The sequence below is a fragment of the Vipera berus genome, assembly GCF_964194415.1.
Source record: "Vipera berus genome assembly, chromosome: 6".
Classification (NCBI taxonomy): domain Eukaryota; kingdom Metazoa; phylum Chordata; class Lepidosauria; order Squamata; family Viperidae; genus Vipera; species Vipera berus.
In genome coordinates this window covers 41,591,939-41,609,807 of record NC_138208.1, presented here as the reverse complement: position 1 = coordinate 41,609,807, position 17,869 = coordinate 41,591,939, and the positions used below count along the sequence as shown (strand labels likewise).

At 42.6% G+C, this 17,869-nt stretch overlaps 1 protein-coding gene across 6 annotated transcripts in view; it reads right to left on the bottom strand.

Moving 5' to 3' along the window:
- The window catches only part of MON2 (MON2 homolog, regulator of endosome-to-Golgi trafficking), a 110,803-nt gene that overhangs the window by 65,555 nt on the left and 27,379 nt on the right, over nucleotides 1-17,869 (bottom strand). For all 6 annotated transcript variants that reach the window (XR_014026975.1, XR_014026976.1, XM_081331627.1 and 3 more), the window contains 9 exons: nucleotides 16,081-16,212; nucleotides 8,644-8,773; nucleotides 7,902-7,999; nucleotides 6,317-6,442; nucleotides 5,719-5,913; nucleotides 5,208-5,332; nucleotides 4,785-4,924; nucleotides 3,853-4,006; nucleotides 901-1,136 (listed from right to left, as the gene is read on the bottom strand). Coding sequence is in view for 4 of the 6 variants with exons in the window: in XM_081331627.1 (XP_081187753.1) it covers nucleotides 901-1,136; nucleotides 3,853-4,006; nucleotides 4,785-4,924; nucleotides 5,208-5,332; nucleotides 5,719-5,913; nucleotides 6,317-6,442; nucleotides 7,902-7,999; nucleotides 8,644-8,773; nucleotides 16,081-16,212 (1,336 nt within the window). In the remaining 2 variants the exon portion in view is untranslated. The remainder of the gene's footprint in view (nucleotides 1-900; nucleotides 1,137-3,852; nucleotides 4,007-4,784; nucleotides 4,925-5,207; nucleotides 5,333-5,718; nucleotides 5,914-6,316; nucleotides 6,443-7,901; nucleotides 8,000-8,643; nucleotides 8,774-16,080; nucleotides 16,213-17,869) is intronic.

Sequence of the window (17,869 nt, the reverse complement as noted above, 5' to 3'; positions counted from 1 at the left end):
CGTCTTAAAAGTGCCAAATTTGAAGACCCCTGAGCTAGCTGATAGTGGTGCATATTAATAAACATGGATAAATTCATCATACATTTGTCAGTGTGAAGGGAAAGTGATTTAGCAAAGGAACAGCCACCAAAGAAATTAAAACTGGTACTTTTTTCCTTTTTTCCTACAGTTTGTAGTATTTTATTAGATTATAGAATAAAATACAAAAATACAAAAGCAAATAGTAGGACACAGTGGGGAGGAAAAAGGGGGGAAAGTGAGGGGGAGAAGAGAAAAAGAACAGAGTTCCTCTGTTGCAGTAGAAGGAAGCATTAACATTGAACCTCAACTTTTTATTTTTCCATAATATTATAAACAAGCCATTTCTATAACAACAAATGAATCTAATCAGTAAAACCCAAAATCCCCCCCCCCTTTTTTAGTCATCACGTTTTTGATACCTTGATAAGCACTGGTGGTACTCAAATATTGTCATGTCCTAAAAGTGGTACAATCTGTGATAAGGTTGAAAAGCCCTGGTCTAGATTGTGTCTCCTCCTCCTGTCTCCCAAGATTAGTCCCACATTCCATTATATCTTTAATTCAAGCCTGTAATAAACAATCTAAAATGTTATTAAATATGGCTATCTGAAGTTTGGTAATAGAGTGGGATTTTTTTTAGTAAGATAATACATGCCTGATTATAGGGCAAAACTAATGGAATATTTCAACAGAACTCAATAAACAAAATCTAAAGAACTAGTTTTGTACGTTTAAAAAATATTGAATAAATCAAGTAAATATATTTAAATCAACAAAGTTTGGTATGAATAGAAAGCGCAGCTCATTTAGAGATACCTCCTATCAGCTCCTTAATGCCTTCTTCCTGTTATCAACCCAGTTTTGAATATCATCATATACCTGTATCTTTGTCAGTTTGATCAGATGCTGAATGAAAATCCTGGCGGTACAAAGATGGTGTCGGTGAGGACTGTGCATCAACTGTTGATACTTGATTGTCTATTTTACTATGTCCCAATTCTTCTTCAATCATGTTAGTTATGCCACGGACAAGATCCAGCAAACAATGAAATGCTACTGACATAGCATAGCCTTCAGGAATTGTTGGTGGCTCAACTTTGTCCAACATTTCCAGACTAAGATATGAAGAAAAACCCATCCAAAATCAATAATATGGAACTGCAGATTTATGAATAGATTTAAGTCACTGCAAAAGACCAGCATGCAAGTCCATACTCAAAAGAGAACTAAAACATATTAATCTGGGTCAATAAGACAGCTGAAAATAAAACTGGCTAAATTGTTATTTTTCAAGCTGGATGATTTAGGGAAATGGAAATTCTCTAGACCAGCAGTCCCCAACCTTTCTGGCTATGGACAGGTGGTGGCGGGGTAGGGGGATGGTTTCAAGTGAGCGCATATTGCTTGCGCAAATGCAGCTTTGTGCATTCACCTGCCGCTTGCACGGGTTGATTTCCAACAGGCTGCAGCCTGCGGACCAAGGCTGGGAACCCCTGCTCTAAGCTGATTAAACCAAATAAGATAAGATCAATATTTAATGTTCTGAACATCTGTATATTGAAAGAATTAGCCTCTGAAGCTTTCAAATATTATTCTGATGCAAAGGCTGATGCCATAAAATAGCTTGTGTTATTTATTGCTTTTTTGTTCTTGTCTTTCATTAGATAAGTTTGTAAGGCACACAGAATAAAACCCATAATTTCAAATATAATAAAATGAAATAATCTAAAAGTAAAGGACAAATTAAAACACATGGATAACAATGTAATTAATTAAAACGTCAAATAACAACATGTAATATCTGTGTGATTTTATGAAGATAAAACAGTGATGGGAAATATTTATCTGCTACCATCACTGTGATGAAACAAATCCTAAAATAGTCTCTAGCCCAAAATTAGTTATAGTTCTACATTCTTCTTTAGTTCTATTCTACTTCTTATAGGTTGTCATTGATTTATGACCATAACTGAGCCTGGAATTACAGTTGTGCCAGTTGTTAAGCATGTGTACATGACAATGTTACAGTTTTTGTGGCAATTGTTAAGTTAAGCAAATGGGAAAATCATTAAGTGAACTCATTGTTCATAATGATTTTTTTGCTGGATACCAGAAATAAATGCCAGCCTAGCAAAAAATGTAAATCGTACTCCTATGACCATGGGACACTGCAAATGGCTGTAAATGCAGGGTAGTTGTTGAGTGCCCAAAATGTGATCATGTAACTGCTGGGTGTGTGGGTGGGCTGCAAATGTTAGAATTTCAAGTCTGAATCGTAAGTACCTTTATGGGGGTCCTTCATAACTTTAAATGGTTGTCAATCATTACGAAAGGACTGTCTGTATATTTATCAACCCGAAGTCCATCCAAAATGAGGGAGCTTGTTAGTTTGCCCAAAAGTGGAAGAAGGTGCTCAGTATTAAACAATCAGATTTTTTTTCTATTCTAAGTATTGACAGTATTTCAATCAACCTAAACCTTATATGTGTTTATTTAAGTTAACTTTATTTCATTCAGTTATTTTAATTATTTGAATCAAGTCAAATAAGAATATCCATTTATTAATTCAAACATTTGATCTTCTATTCTAAAAATACGATATATTTAGTGCTACAACATTCATTTCCATCGAATGTTTTTGAGTCAATTGGAGGCTGAAATATACCCAGTTTTAGTCTTTGACTTATGACCACAATTGAGCCCAAACTTTCTACTGCCAGGTGAATCAGTTGAGTGAGTTGTGCTTCATTTTATGAACTTTGCCACAGTAAGAGAATCACTGTAGTTGTTAAGTGTATCATGTGGTCTTTAAATGAATTTGGCTTCCCTCATTGACTTTGCTAGTCAGAAGTCAGCTGGGAGGTTAGAAATGGTGATCACATGACTCTGGGACAGTGCAACTGTTATAAATACATGTCAGCTAAGTTCCTAATTTTTTATCATGTGGTCATGACGATACAACAACATGTGAAGAAAGGTCATAAGTCCTTTTTTTCAATGCTGTTTTAACTCTGAGCGGTCACTAAATGAATGATTGCAAGTTGAGACTACCTGCATTATAAATTGTCATAATTAAAAATTACATTTTAAATTACAAAGAGAACTAGATGTATATAGTAGTTTAAGGTTATGGACTAGGACCAGGGAGACCTACGTTCTAGTCCTCTTAGGCTTACTTGGGCTAGCAAGTTGCTCTCATTCTAATCAGCAACAAGTGATTTTTATCAAGTAGTCATATTGTCCATTATAATTGTTTATTTAGAAAATTTGCATAACTGCCCATCTCACAAGTGACTGTGATTTACAAGCAAAATAACAATTAAAAACCATTAAAACAATTAACATTTATGTTTGATATAAATTAAAAAAATAAAAACATAAAGTAATAATACATAAAAGTACCATAAAAGACAGTGGGAAGACAACCATCATTTAACCGTATTCAACCAGTCCGAAAGATTGCCATAGGATCCCCAGCATTGATGAGGAATCACATTTTTAAGGCTTTCCGGAAGACTAACAGAGCTGGGGTCAACCTCAGCTCAGGGGGAGTGATGTTCGGGGGGAGGGGGTATTACAGCATTTTTCATTCTTTCATAAAATTTCCAAATAATTCTAATTGGTGTTTCCTTACACCATCTTAGTGTATGATTTTTTTATTAAGACTTTTTTAAAAAAATAAATGGGATTATAGCAACATCACTACCAATTTTCTATTACTCTAAATACTATATGTATATGCTGAGGGAACAGAGGATATTTTACTCTGCAATTTTGAGAAGATGAATTAAACAAGTTTATAAAAACAGAGAAATAAATTATTTCACTTACTAGGTAGCTTTAGCACTACCCTGTGTGGATATATTGAGGATAGGGATCCAAGTACCTCTATATTCAAAAGCAGGTAATACAGTCACACCCCCACCAATACCTAGCATTCCAGGATTAGACTGTGCTGAGGTTGTACCACCAGGAACATTGCCTCCTATATAAACAAATGAGAAAAATGTGATATATTGCTTTATGTGATAAAACAAAAGACTGAGAAAATTTAAATAGTAATGATTCAATCTTCACTTTTTGTAGTCCTGCAATATGTAAATAATTCTGACATGAGCCAGATGTCAAGGTTCTGACTGACAACTCTTCAAAGAACTCTGAGGCATTGTTTACCTTAAAAGACTTTAATAGAGCAATATAACATCGGCAATAATCTGGATTCCCCTCCCCTGAGCACAATAATATTAAGGCATAGTTTCCTCCTTTGCTTAACCGTCATAAATCACATTCTCCAATTAGGTAAGTTTTCCCTCCTTAGCTTATCGACTGGTTACATACAACCTTGAAAATGCTCTGCTACTATGTTATTATGTCTAATTGATCCTCCATGCACATTCTTCCTTCCCCCTCCCATCTTCATCTAACTTTAACTCTAAAAGTGATACACAAGTAGAAATGTAAAATAGCTGCTTCTTCATCTTTTGTCAAAGAACATCCGAACTGAATTAGATAATAGATTTTAACAGTGAAAAGTTTAATTTATTGATATATAAGCACTCAGAGTTCTAAAAATGTAAAGTATATTCTAAATATCAGACTTCCCTCTTATCAAATATGAATTTTCTTTGTGCAAAAATGTAAATGAACACTCATATAAGTAAACAAGTTATACCAGAAGAATTATAAAATAATAATAAAAATAAATACATACTGAAATAGGTTTGGTCCTTGAATAAACAATTTAAACAATACATTCCATTTACCTGTTTGGTTTATTATAGCTGAGGCACTCCCTGTGTTTGGTACAAGAAACAGTGATTGAATAAATGATCCCAAAGCATTCACAATGTCACGGAATACTTTGGTAGAATGCTGCTTCATATCATAAGATTGACAAAATGACCTGGTAAAAATATGAGTAAAACCACCATTAGTTTTATTTTCAAACATATGCTGAATAAACAATTTGTGGCCCTATATTTTAAAATAATTGTCCTTAAGTTTATTAAAATTAGGAAAAGACCTCATGTTTTATATCAAAGCTTTTAAATTCAAGAATTCAAAATTAAAATCAGGGCATCATAATACTTTCTGGCACACCTAGTAAGAATACTAGAACATGTCCATCTATATAAGTATTTTATTAAAAAAATCATTTGATACATAAGTTCAGGAAAAGCTTCTACCTTAGTAATTGTGGTTGCACACAAAGTCTGTGTATGGATTCTGCTGCAACAGCTCTTAGCCATTGAGGTTTATCTGCATCCAGAAATTTTACAAGTAATGACAGAAAGATTTCACATTCGGTTACCTAAACAAAAAACACTGTATTAAGAGACAAATAATTCTAATTTACACTAATGTGTGCAATAGATTACTATTGGTTACATGTTACATTTAGCTACAACCTCAGTTTTAAAGGGAAACAGGATTAAGAAATCTCATTTCTAAACAATTAGAAAATAATTGAATACAATTTTTCAAGGCCATAAAGTTTTATTATAATTTGTACAAACAATGGCCTACAACAAAACCCTCTGAAATTGACTTCTGAATAGGCTTGCATAGATTTGTACTGAAAATGACCCAAGGTGATTTCCAGTATATAGAACAGAGGTAGCACAAGTATCACATTTTGGTGCATAAGATTATTTAAGATACATCATTTGAACAATAATATTAAAACTGCATTCTTACCAACAAAGTATAGAACTGCTTAATTAATACAGAAACAACTCTCAAAAGGCGCATACAAATAGGAAAATAAGGCTTTTCCAGTGGTGCAGGTGAAGATGAAGTACCAGAGCCTTGTCTGAATTTGATATTTGGTGAGAAGAGCTTAATCACCAGCGGACAAACTCTTTCTTTAAGGAGGAAACTAAATTCTTGATGCTGAAAGTAAAAAGAATGTCAACATGCTACATTTTAATAGAAAAAATAATAGTAATCTTTAGGAATGCTATCTTTCTATTAGCATTCTAAAATAGCCACAAATACATGTTCCAATATTTTTAACCTTCAGAGGCATAGGTGTACCCAAAACACATGATCTTATCTAAAAAATTTATAGGTAAAAATGAAATCAATGATATTAATTTTATGACTGCTTATTTTTTTTTCTCCTAGTAGATTATCTAAACATGATTAAGATTGCCAACAATTGAATGTTAACAGATACTTTCTAACTTAATATTTTTTCCAGCCTACTCCTCTTTCTAAGTCTAAATATAGTTTGTTAAGCTTACTTGTGAGAAATCCTATCAGCTTCTTTCTACAATTAATAAATAAAAGTCACCTGTAAAAATACTTCTGGGAAATCATTGAGGACTGATTCAAGTAACTCCAAACCAAATGTTCGAGTCATTTCTGTCATACCTACAAGCCAGTAAGGGGCATCAGCATTAACTAGTTGACAAAGATCCTAAAACAAACAAACAAACAAACAATTATCCTGTATCTTTGTTACTGCAATCAGTTTGGAAAAACTACAAAGTTCTACTCCTTTTAAATAGGAAAGAATGACTAAACAAATTTACTTATTAATAAACATAGTATGATATCTGCAATAATAATTCTGAGCCTGTGGATAATTATATAAAATAATTCATGCTGATTATAAAGCATATAATCTGCCTTTCATATCTTATAATTACCTTGTAAATAACAACTAGAAGCCATGGGTTAATAATTGGTTGCCAATTCAAATTAAGTCATAAATTAGTTTCCCTCAAACCAGGAAAAATAAAATAGTTAGAGTACGTATATCAATCTAAAGATGTCTGTAGCGCCAAAATGACTGAGAACTATCATATTATAAATGCAATAAAATTGCTTTTATTCAACTGTATTTTTTTTTCTCTCTGATGATATAAACCAGAGGCCCCCAACTTTTTGGACACCAGGGACCGGTTCTATGGAAAGATTTTTCCGTGGACCAGAGGGGGCATGGGTTTGTGTACTGCCTGCATCCCGCGATGGGGCTTCACTTGTTTGTGCAGCCCGGTTGCTGGCATGCTGCAGTCCAGTGCCAGTCCACACACCGGGGGTTGGGGACCCCTGATATAAACTATTGATTCGTTTCTTTTACACTTAGAGAAGAACATTCTGTCTGTTCATTAAGGCTTTTTGTTTATATATTCATTTTTAGCATGTTAACTTGCTTTTATAAAACCTTTTCAATTTGACAAGTATCTTTAAATATGGCACATTTCCTGAGTATAATGAGTTCTGAATGTATCCTCAAATTTAAACAAATAACAAGTCTGTTTATCTTAACTAATGCTGCAATCCTACAATCTAGGGAAGACGTTTTATGACTAAAGGGTTAATTAGATTTTCCCATCCAGTACCTTTCTACCAGAGGAGAGAGAAAAAAAGTTCTGTTCTCTACAGTTACTTCAATAAATATTATTTTATTATATTGGGATATGAATATTGGACAGAGGAAAACAGAATTTGACAGTGGATGTTCTTGAGTACTCCATGACTTCCCAAGAAAAGTTTATATCAGAAACTGATAGGCATAATGAATATCTTTCCATTGGTAAGAAAATAAAGGAATATAACTGCTCCTAATATTTTCATGGAATTATAAAATACCTTTTACTAGACCATCAGTACTTCCTGACGACTGCTTGGACTAGTCTCTGCAGGTTTATTGGTAAGATTTTGTAAAAGCGGTTTGCCTTATTCCTAGGGCTGAGATATTTTTTCACATAAGTTAGTTTTCGGATATTTTTTAAGTATCTATTTATTGTAGTTAAATTCCATTGCAATTAATTCATCTCCAATTAGCTATATAATTTAAGTGGAGACCAATTTAAATGAACAGGCAACAGTCAAGGGAAAACATAAATTATAAAAAATTGAAGTGTCAATACCTGAAAAAGCATATATGCATCTTTACCACATGGCTTTAAGGTGCTTACAGATCTTCTGTTACTATTTCCTTGATTTCCTACTGGTTCTTCAATAAAACCTATATTAAATATAGATCCAATTCAGAAAATCTAAAGTGAATAGTTGGATTATCAAAACTAAATAATACTGCATTCTTTCTCCCTACATTGATTCAATGACTTAAATGTTTTGCAAGAAGCTCTGTGGTCCATATTATCCTTACAATTGCTTTGTTCTCCTGCTAAGTAGGAAAAATTATACATATCTAGCAAAAAATCAGCAATCAATAAATGAATTCTCCAGCTAATCACAAAATGAAATATATGTATGACAATTGCTAAGCATATATAAATGCATGTGTGTGTGCAGTGTGTAAAAAATTAAACTATCTTTATTTTTGTAAACTAAGAAAATAGACTGAATGGACTTCTGTCTGATCTAAAGACTACTTGATTGTCCTAGATCAGGGGTGTCAAACTGCCTGCCCGCGGGCCAGTTCCATGATACAGAGGTCGCACCCACCCCTGCTCTGGCAATGCAAAAAAAGTCTCAATACATCACGACACATCACGTAATGCAGCGAGTTTAACACTGGTGTCCTAGATGGTCTTCTCTATTAATATTACTACCTCTACTAGAGTTGCAATAAGTTGCTTTCAAAGAGAAATTTAGCATACGCCTAAGACAAAATTAAATATCTACTATATTATAAGACATACGCACCTTTATAGCATTCATCCTCAGCAACCACTCTTTCAAAAACAACAGTAACTACCTGCCGGACTGTGGCTGCTGCAGTATTATTGGTGATATTATCTTTTGTAAAGTGTAATCGGAAACAAAGAACAATTGCCTAAACAGTAAAAATTAAAACATTCTCATTACTCAACAGAAAAACATTCTCATTACTCAAGAGAAACATCATAATTCTTGCAATTTATAATTTTAATGCTGTAAGGTGCTGAGTCAAATTTGCTTAATAAATAAAATAAAATATTTTTCTGGAAATGATTACAGAAACTATTGTTAAGGAAACATGGTATTATGTGTATAATGATCTTCCTCACCTTTACGAAGGCTTCCTGTTTCTCCCTTCCTTTTAATCCTACCCTGTGGAAGAAAGCGCCTCAATGAAAACCTCAAAGGACGCCCCTCTCCTTACCCCCATAAAACTTCACAAGTTGAACCAGATGGCCGGCATTGCCAATACTGTCCAGTGCCCCAGCAGCAAAGGAGGACTGAAGATATATGTGAAGTTGGTGACATCGGTGCTTAAAACAAGAAAAGAAAAAGGCAGCCCCAATGTGCAATGGGAAAGCTGAGGTACACAAAGAGGATAATAGGAAAGCCGAGGGGGAGGAAATGTGGGCAGTTTCTGTGTGCTTTCTGCACAGCCAAGTTATTTGCAGATTGAGGGCACACATGCATGCATCCACTTATGCTTTTTGTAAAAAAGACACAAGCTGGCACCAAACACTAGCACTTAGTTTATTAGACAATATACAATACCAGGGGGGCTTTTGCTCAGGTTCACCTGGTGCGCCAGTTGCGACCCTACCTGGACCGAGATGCCCTACGCAGTCACTCATGCGCTCGTGACCTCCCGTTTAGACTACTGCAACACTCTCTACATGGGGCTGCCCTTGAGGACCACTCGGAGGCTTCAGCTGGTGCAGAATGCGGCCACGTGAGTTGTGATGGGGGTTTCCCGATACTCCCATGTAACACCTCTACTCCGCGAGCTGCATTGGCTTCCGGTTGCCCTCCAGGTGAGATTCAAGGTGCTGGTGATGACCTATAAAGCCCTGAATGGCTTGGGTCCGGGATATCTGAAGGAACACCTGCTGCCGGCATCAAGCTCCCTTTGTCCAGTGCGCTCCCACAGGGTGGGTCTTCTCAGGGTGCCGCCGGTAAAAGATTGCCGGCGGATAACACCCAGGGGGAGGGCCTTCTCAGTGGGTGCGCCTGCCCTCTGGAACCATCTGCCCGTGGAGCTTAGGACTGCCCCCGACCTCCGTTCATTCCGCCGGGACCTGAAGACCTGGCTCTTCGAGCTCTCTGGCCCAGGCTGAGAATTTTAATTTTAATTTTAAATGGTGTTTTTTTTACTTTTTCAGGGACTGTTGTAATTATTTTTAATTGTTTTTAACTTTTGTATTTCCTGTTTTAAATACCCTGTAAACCGCCCTGAGTCCTGCAGGAAAGGGCGGTATATAAATCCAATTAAATAAATAAATAAATAAATACGAAAGGAAATATGGATGCTAGATTTATGGAAAAAAACTTATTTACGAAGAACAGGCTTTCTATTACACAGCCTAATCCTAGGAAAAACAGAAATAAATTTAATAATAATAATAATAATAATAATAATAATAATAATAATAATAATAATAATAATAATAATAATAATAATAATAATAATAATTTAATTTCTATACCGCCCTTCTCCCGAAGGACTCAGGGCGGTGTACAGGGCAATGAATACAATAAAAATACACTATACAAAAGTTAAGATAAAATTAAATATAAGGCCCAATTACAATAAAAATTAATTAAAATTAATATTAAAATACCCCAAACCCATCAGACCAGGCCGGCTTGTTCAAATAAGTAAGTTTTCAGGTCACGGCGGAAGGAGCGAAGGTCAGGAGCCGTCCGGAGCTCAACCGGTAAATGGTTCCAAAGGCCTGGCGCGCCCACAGAGAATGCCCTCCCCCTGGGGGTCACCAGCCGACACTCTCTGACCGACGGCACCCTGAGGAGACCCTCTCTGTGGGAGCGCACTGGATGAAGGGAAGTTGATGCCGGCAGCAGGTGCTCCCGTAAATAATCCGGACCCATGCCATTGTTCTGTACCAGCCTACTAACGGCCCTGCAGATAAGGCAGGGACAACCCCTTTACAAGAAGGCAAGAGGCTGGAACTAAGCCTGTCAAATTTATGGACACAAAAGCAAACAGAGCAAAAACAAGACACGAACCATGAAACAGGAGCTATTCAAATGGTTGCCTTCAGCAAACCAGCCCTCCCATGCATTCCCCTTTTAAACAGTTCAGGGCGTGGCTTCTCTCTGCCTTCTTCCGAGGTGCCCTACTGCCTTCCTCTGTTTACTCCTGATTGACTGCCTCCTGCGTCGGGCGTCCTTGAACAGGGCCAGCTGTGGGTCATCTTCATCCACGCTGTCAGGCTCACACAGCTGGGTCTGCGTCATAACCAGGTGGGAGGGGCCTGGCTGAGGGCTCTCATCAGCAAGCTCTCCAACACCCCCCTCCTCCTCCTCTGAATCGTCCGACCCAACTGCCGAACCCACAGGCTGACCCTGAATCACAACAGCCATTTAGGGCTTTATAGGTCATCACCAGCACCTTGAATCTCACCCGGAGGGCAACTGGAAGCCAATGCAGCTCGCGGAGTAGAGGTGTTACATGGGAGTATCGGGAGACCCTCATCACAACTCGTGCGGCCGCATTCTGCACCATTTGAAGCCTCCGAGTGGTCCTCAAGGACAGCCCCATGTAGAGAGCATTGCAGTAGTCTAAACAAGAGGTCACGAGCGCATGAGTGACTGTACACAAGGCATCCTGGTCCAGATAGGGCCGCAACTGGCGCACCAGGCGAACCTGGGCAAAGGCCCCCCTAGTCACCGCTCCTATATGATCTTCCAGGGAGAGCTGTGAATCTAGGACAGGGGTCGGCAACCGGAAAAAGGCAAAGAGCCACTCAGAACCGGTTCCGTCACAAACACAAAAAAGTGGGAGCCGCAAAATGTGCACGCGCGTGCATGCACGCACGCGCATGCGCAAAACAAGGCAAAACGTGCACCAGCCCTGCCCCCATCCACCTCCAGTATGGATGGCTCTGCCAAAAGAAAAGCAGCCGAAGCAAGCCTCCCATTGAGAGAATGGGGCGGCGGAGGCTTGCAAAAGGCGGATCCAGCCTCTGCCGGCAGACACGCTTGCAGCTTGCAGAATGGCGGATCGAGCCTCTGCTGGCGGCAGAGGCTTGCAGAGCGCGGATCCAGCCTCTGCCGCCGGCAGAGGCTGGATCCGCCGTTTTGCAAGCCGCCGCCGCCCCATTCTCTCAATGGGAGACTTGCTTCGGCTGCTTTTCTTTTGGCAGAGCCATCCATACTGGAGGTGGATGGGGGCAGGGCTGGTCCCGTGACAGCCAGTCGGGCAAGCAACGCGAAGAGCGGCAGGGCTTTATTTTTGCACCGTGGAGCTCCCCCTCCCCCCAAACTCCCCCTCCCTCCCACTTCCCAGAGCTGAATACAGGGTATTAACCGGCGGCGGAGGCTTGCAGAACGGCAGATCGAGCCTCTGCCGGCGGAGTTTGGAGTTGGGTAAGGAAGCGCAAAATTCAGGAAGGAAAGCGGGGCGGCGGGCGAACGAGAGACCTGCCGACGTTTGTGGAGGTGCACGCCGGGGAAAAGGCTGGGAGAGGAGGGGGTCCGGGCTGGGGGGGAGGCAGAAGCGAGGGATCAGGACTCCTCCCGCTTGGCTGCTGCCGCCGCCGCCACCACTCCTACGGCCGCCGTCACCTGCTCTCTCGGCTGGTTGCTTTCTGCTTCTCTCACCTGCCCTGCCCCCCCCCGCCTGCCCTCCTTCCTGCCTTCCTTCCCTCCGCCTCGCCTTCCCCGCTCCCGCGTTTTCCCTCTCCCCGCCTCGGATTCGGGGTGATTCCCCGGGAGAGGCCGATGGGATTCCAGCAAGCTTTCAAGCCTTCTCGGCGGTCTCCGGCACGGCTCAGGAAGCGTTTCTGTGCCGCCCGGCCGGAGCCTTTGCCTCCTTCCCTCCCCCAAGCGAGGCGTCCTTTTTCAAGTTGCAAAACCAAGCGGGGTGAAGCGGGCTGTCGGGAAAGACATTCAGGAGGGTCATCCTGGAGAGGAGAGGGAGCGGGAGAAGGAGGAGGTGATCGACTCGCCCGACCCAGTCCGGGCCGGCCAGCCCCGTAACATCCGAGCTTGCACCGCGGGCGGAGAGGCAGGAAGCCAAGAGGAAGAAGACCGCCAGGAAGCTGCCTCTGCAGCCGCCGCCTCCTCCTCCTCCTCCTCCTCCGCCGCCGCCTCTGTCTCTGCCGCTGCTAGGAAGGCTGCCGGTGCTGCGGCCGCCTCTGCCACTGCCTCCTCCGCCACCAGGGCCCGACCGGAGGTGTCGCCGCTGGAGGAGGAGGAGGCGGCAATGTCTTTCCCGACAGCCCGCTTCACCCCGCTTGGTTTTGCAACTTGAAAAAGGACGCCTCGCTTGGGGGAGGGAAGGAGGCAAAGGCTCCGGCCGGGTGGCACAGAAACGCTTCCTGAGCCGTGCCGGAGACCGCCGAGAAGGCTTGAAAGCTTGCTGGAATCCCATCGCCCTCTCCCGGGGAATCACCCCGAATCCGAGGCGGGGAGAGGGAAAACGCGGGAGCGGGGAAGGCGAGGCGGAGGGAAGGAAGGCAGGAAGGAGGGCAGGCGGGGGGGGGGCAGGGCAGGTGAGAGAAGCAGAAAGCAACCAGCCGAGAGAGCAGGTGGCGGCGGCCGTAGGAGTGGTGGCGGCGGCGGCAGCAGCCAAGCGGGAGGAGTCCTGATCCCTCGCTTCTGCTTCCCCCCCAGCCCGGGAAGCCTCCTTCCCCCCCAGCCCGGACCCCCTCCTCTCCCAGCCTTTTCCCCGGCGTGCACCTCCCCAAACCTCCCCAAACGTCGGCAGGTCTCCCGTTCGCCCGCCGCCCCGCTTTCCTTCCTGAATTTTGCGCTTCCTTACCCAACTCCAAACTTTCTCTAGCGCCCCTGTGCTTTAGGAGGAACCAAAGGCGGAGCCGTTTCTCTCTCTCCCCCCCCCGCTTTTGCCGCTCCCCCACCCAACCAGTATCCCGCTTCTCCTTCCTCGGCAGCTTTGCAGATGGGCCACACACACACACACACACACACACAAAAGCACAGAGAGTTCCCCTTCCCCTTGTACAGGAATGAAAGGCCCCCCGAAGGAAGCCCAGCCTCTTCACCGCACCGATCCGCTGAGGAGGAAAAAAGCTTATTTCTATTGCCACGTGCAAACTAAATTAAAACAACTTGGGAAGCTCGCCCGTGGGCTGCATTTAGAAGGATTTGGGGGCTTTTGTGATTTGCTTCGCCTACAAGTGCCTTAACCACGACTAGCCCATGGCTCCAATTCAACAAATTCCCCAAACAACGCAATTCCTTGCAGCGATGCGGACAAGAGGGAAAGGAAGCCCAGCGGCCGGACCGCGCTCCCGCCCTGCCTCCCCAAGGGCTCGTGCGCGTCCTAATGGCTTGCGCGCGGCCTCTCGCAAGGTTGCTGCCCCTCGTGAGCCCGCTGGCTCCGTCTCTCTCTCTCTCTTCCTTCCTCCCTCCCTCGGTCTCCCCATCCCCCTTTTCCGGCTCAGCCCCACTTCACAAGGAGACCAAAACGGGGACATCATGGCAGAGCGGAGGAGACACAGGAAGCGGATCCAGGTACCGGGCTGGCTTATCTCCTCCCTCTTTTCGCAACCGCTCTGCGGGATGAGTTTCCCTTTTCCTTCTGGCTCACCCCCCCCCCGCCGGGTCACCCTTCCCTCCTCCCCCTCCGCCTCCTCCGAGGCCGCCGCCAGTCAGCATCTCTCCTACCGTTTCTGCAGCTTTTCCGTCGCCCCCGCCACCGCTCCCCCTTCCCCGCGGAGCCGGCCGCATCCAGCGCCTTCTTCCTCTGGAGGGGAAATCGTGGCCCCTCCAGTTCCCGCTTCTTTGGGCCAAGCGCCGCCTTGAAGGTTTGGAGAGCTGCGCGCGCACCTCCACCCGTTCGGAGAGGTGCGCGCGCACCAGGCGACTGGGAGCCGCAGGAGACGGCTCAAAGAGCCGCATGCGGCTCCGGAGCCGCGGGTTGCCGACCCGTGATCTAGGAGGACACCCAAGTTGCGAGCCCTATCTACGGGGGGGGGGGAATAGCTCACCCCCCATGGTTAAAGATGGAATAACCTGAATTTCCCGAGATGCCGGCACGTACAACCACTCAGTCTTGTCGGGATTGAGCCGAAGCCTGTTCCTCCCCATCCAGACCCGAACGGCCTCTAGGCAACGGGACATCACATCGAGGGCATCACTGGGGTGGTTTGGGGTGGAGATGAAAAGCTGGGTATCATCAGCATACTGATGATACCCGACCCCAAAACCACGAATGATCTCACCCAGTGGCTTCATATAGATGTTGAACAGGAGAGGCGAGAGGACCGACCCCTGAGGAACTCCAGAAACGAGAGGCCTCGAGGCCGACCTCTGCCCTCCTGCCAACACCGACTGTGAACGTCCCAGGAGGTAGGAGGAGAACCACTGCAAAACAGTGCCTCCCACTCCCAACCCCCTGAGACGCCGCAGTAAGATACCATGGTCGAATAAGGCTTTGAGCATATCAAAAATAAAATCCATATGCACTCTAATTATCATTTGCTGCCTGGCTTACCTACCCCTTTCCTATACAGAGCTGAGTATATCACACTTGGGCTGCAAAAATATGGGCATCTATTAGAGGGCAGAAATATTTACAGTTTCTGTGTGTGTGTTTGTGTGATAGTGGCCATTGGGATTGTTGCAACCCAGATAGTATGCCTAGCAAACACTGCTCAGATATTAAATTAGATATTAAATGTGCCTGGCCCTGCAGACAGTTCTGGAGTTACTGTGCAAAAGCTCTCAAAGGCATCGAGTTGGGTAAGTGTTAGAAAGCAGTTACTTTCTGAATTACATCTGAGAGGGACTCAGAATTCAGGTAGAGTAATAGAAATGGGATTTCAGATTTTTTTAACTTTGCTATTGCTAACAGCAACAACCCAGAAACCACATTCTTTTACTTAAGGAAAGAAAGTAGCTAAGGTAGAGTGTACTAAACATTTACAGAGTTATTGGATTATTATTTTTCTCATAATAAAACTATTTAGACAGTTGATGAGTAAAAGGTTCATATAAGGTTTTTGAGAATAGAAAAAGAAAGATGTGAAACATTTTAAATAAGATTGCAGCAGTAGTGAAAAAAAATGTATAATGGTATGTAATTTTCCTGTTGATTCCCCTTGCTGTGATTGTACACAAAAACATGGCTAGAGAAATTCAGGGAATGAGTCATTCTGATACAGATAAAATTAGTTAATGTCATTTTGTCATTAATTCTGAAGAGCATAAAATCATTACCTTAGAAAGTGCTTCATCATGGACAACGGTATTGGTTGTTAGTAATACAAGAACAGTTTGAAGCAGCTTAAGTTCCTCAAGGCTATTTTCCATCAGTTGCCAAAGCATATTAATAACATTTCCAGCAGCAACCTTGGAAGAAATTGAGACATTCAATTACTGTAAATGCCTAGACACAGAGGGCTCAGTTTTTAAATCACAAGAACAATAGATACTGAAAATATTTTGCTTCCTATTTTTATTTTTGATATTTTCACGTGTACTTAAAGATAACGTTAGGTGAGATTTCTACAGATGGTCCTTGATTAATGACCAGTTGTTTAGTTACCATTCAAACGTAGGAGGGCACTGAATGAGTAGTAATGATAGGTCCTCACACTTACAGACAATTCAACATCCCTGTGGTCATGTTACTGTTATTTGCAATCTTCCTTGCTAGCTTCTGACAAGCAAACTCAATGCAGAAGGTGGCATGAAATTAAAGTCTCATGAGATCCTTGCTTAATGATTCACACAGTCCTTATTCAATGACAGCAACTGGGACTGCTGGAACTGCCATCGCTAAACAATGCAGCCACGTGGGGTTTTTTTCCTTATGAGTACATGGCCCTGAATTTTTCATACTTAATTCCTTAAAGATGTATGTACAGGTGAAACTCAAAAAATTAGAATATCGTGCAAAAGTTCATTTATTTCAGTAATGCAACTTAAAAGGGGAAACTAATATATGAGATAGACTCATTACATGCAAAGCAAGATAGTTCAAGCCATGACTTGTCATAATTGTGATGATTATGGCGTACAGCTCATGAAAACCCCAAATCCACAATCCCAGAAAATTAGAATATTGTGAAAAGGTGCAATATTCTAGGCTCAAAGTGTCCCACTCTAATCAGCTAATTAAGCCATAACGCCTGCAAAGGGTTCCTGAGCCTTTAAATGGTCTCTCAGTCTGGTTCAGTAGGAATCACAATCATGGGGAAGACTGCTGACCTGACAGTTGTGCAGAAAACCATCATTGACACCCTCCATAAGGAGGGAAAGCCTCAAAAGGTAATTGCAAAAGAAGCTGGATGTTCCCAAAGTGCTGTATCAAAGCACATTAATAGAAAGTTATGTGGAAGGGAAAAGTGTGGAAGAAAAAGGTGCACAAGCAGCAGGGATGACCGCAGCCTGGAGAGGATTGTCAGGAAAAGGCCATTCAAAAGTGTTGGGGACTTTCACAAGGAGTGGACTGAGGCTGGAGTCAGTGCATCAAGAGCCACCACACACAGACAGATCCTGGACATGGGCTTCAAATGCCATATTCCTCTAGTCAAGCCGCTCCTGAACAACAAACAACGTCAGAAGCGTCTTACCTGGGCTAAAGAAAAACAGACCTGGTCTGTTGCTCAGTGGTCCAAAGTCCTCTTTTCTGATGAGAGCAACTTTTGCATCTCATTTGGAAACCAAGGACCCAGAGTCTGGAGGAAGAATGGAGAGGCACACTTGCAAGATGCTTGGTCCAGTGTGAAGTTTCCACAGTCTGTGTTGATTTGGGGAGCCATGTCATCTGCTGGTGTTGGTCCACTGTGCTTCATTAAGTCCAGGGTCAACACAGCCGTCTACCAGATTTTGGAGCACTTCATGCTTCCTTCTGCAGATGAGCTTTATGGGGATGCTGACTTCATTTTACAGCAGAACTTGGCACCTGCCCACACTGCCAAAAGCACCAAAACCTGGTTCAATGACTGTGGGATTACTGTGCTTGATTGGCCAGCAAACTCGCCTGACCTGAACCCCATAGAGA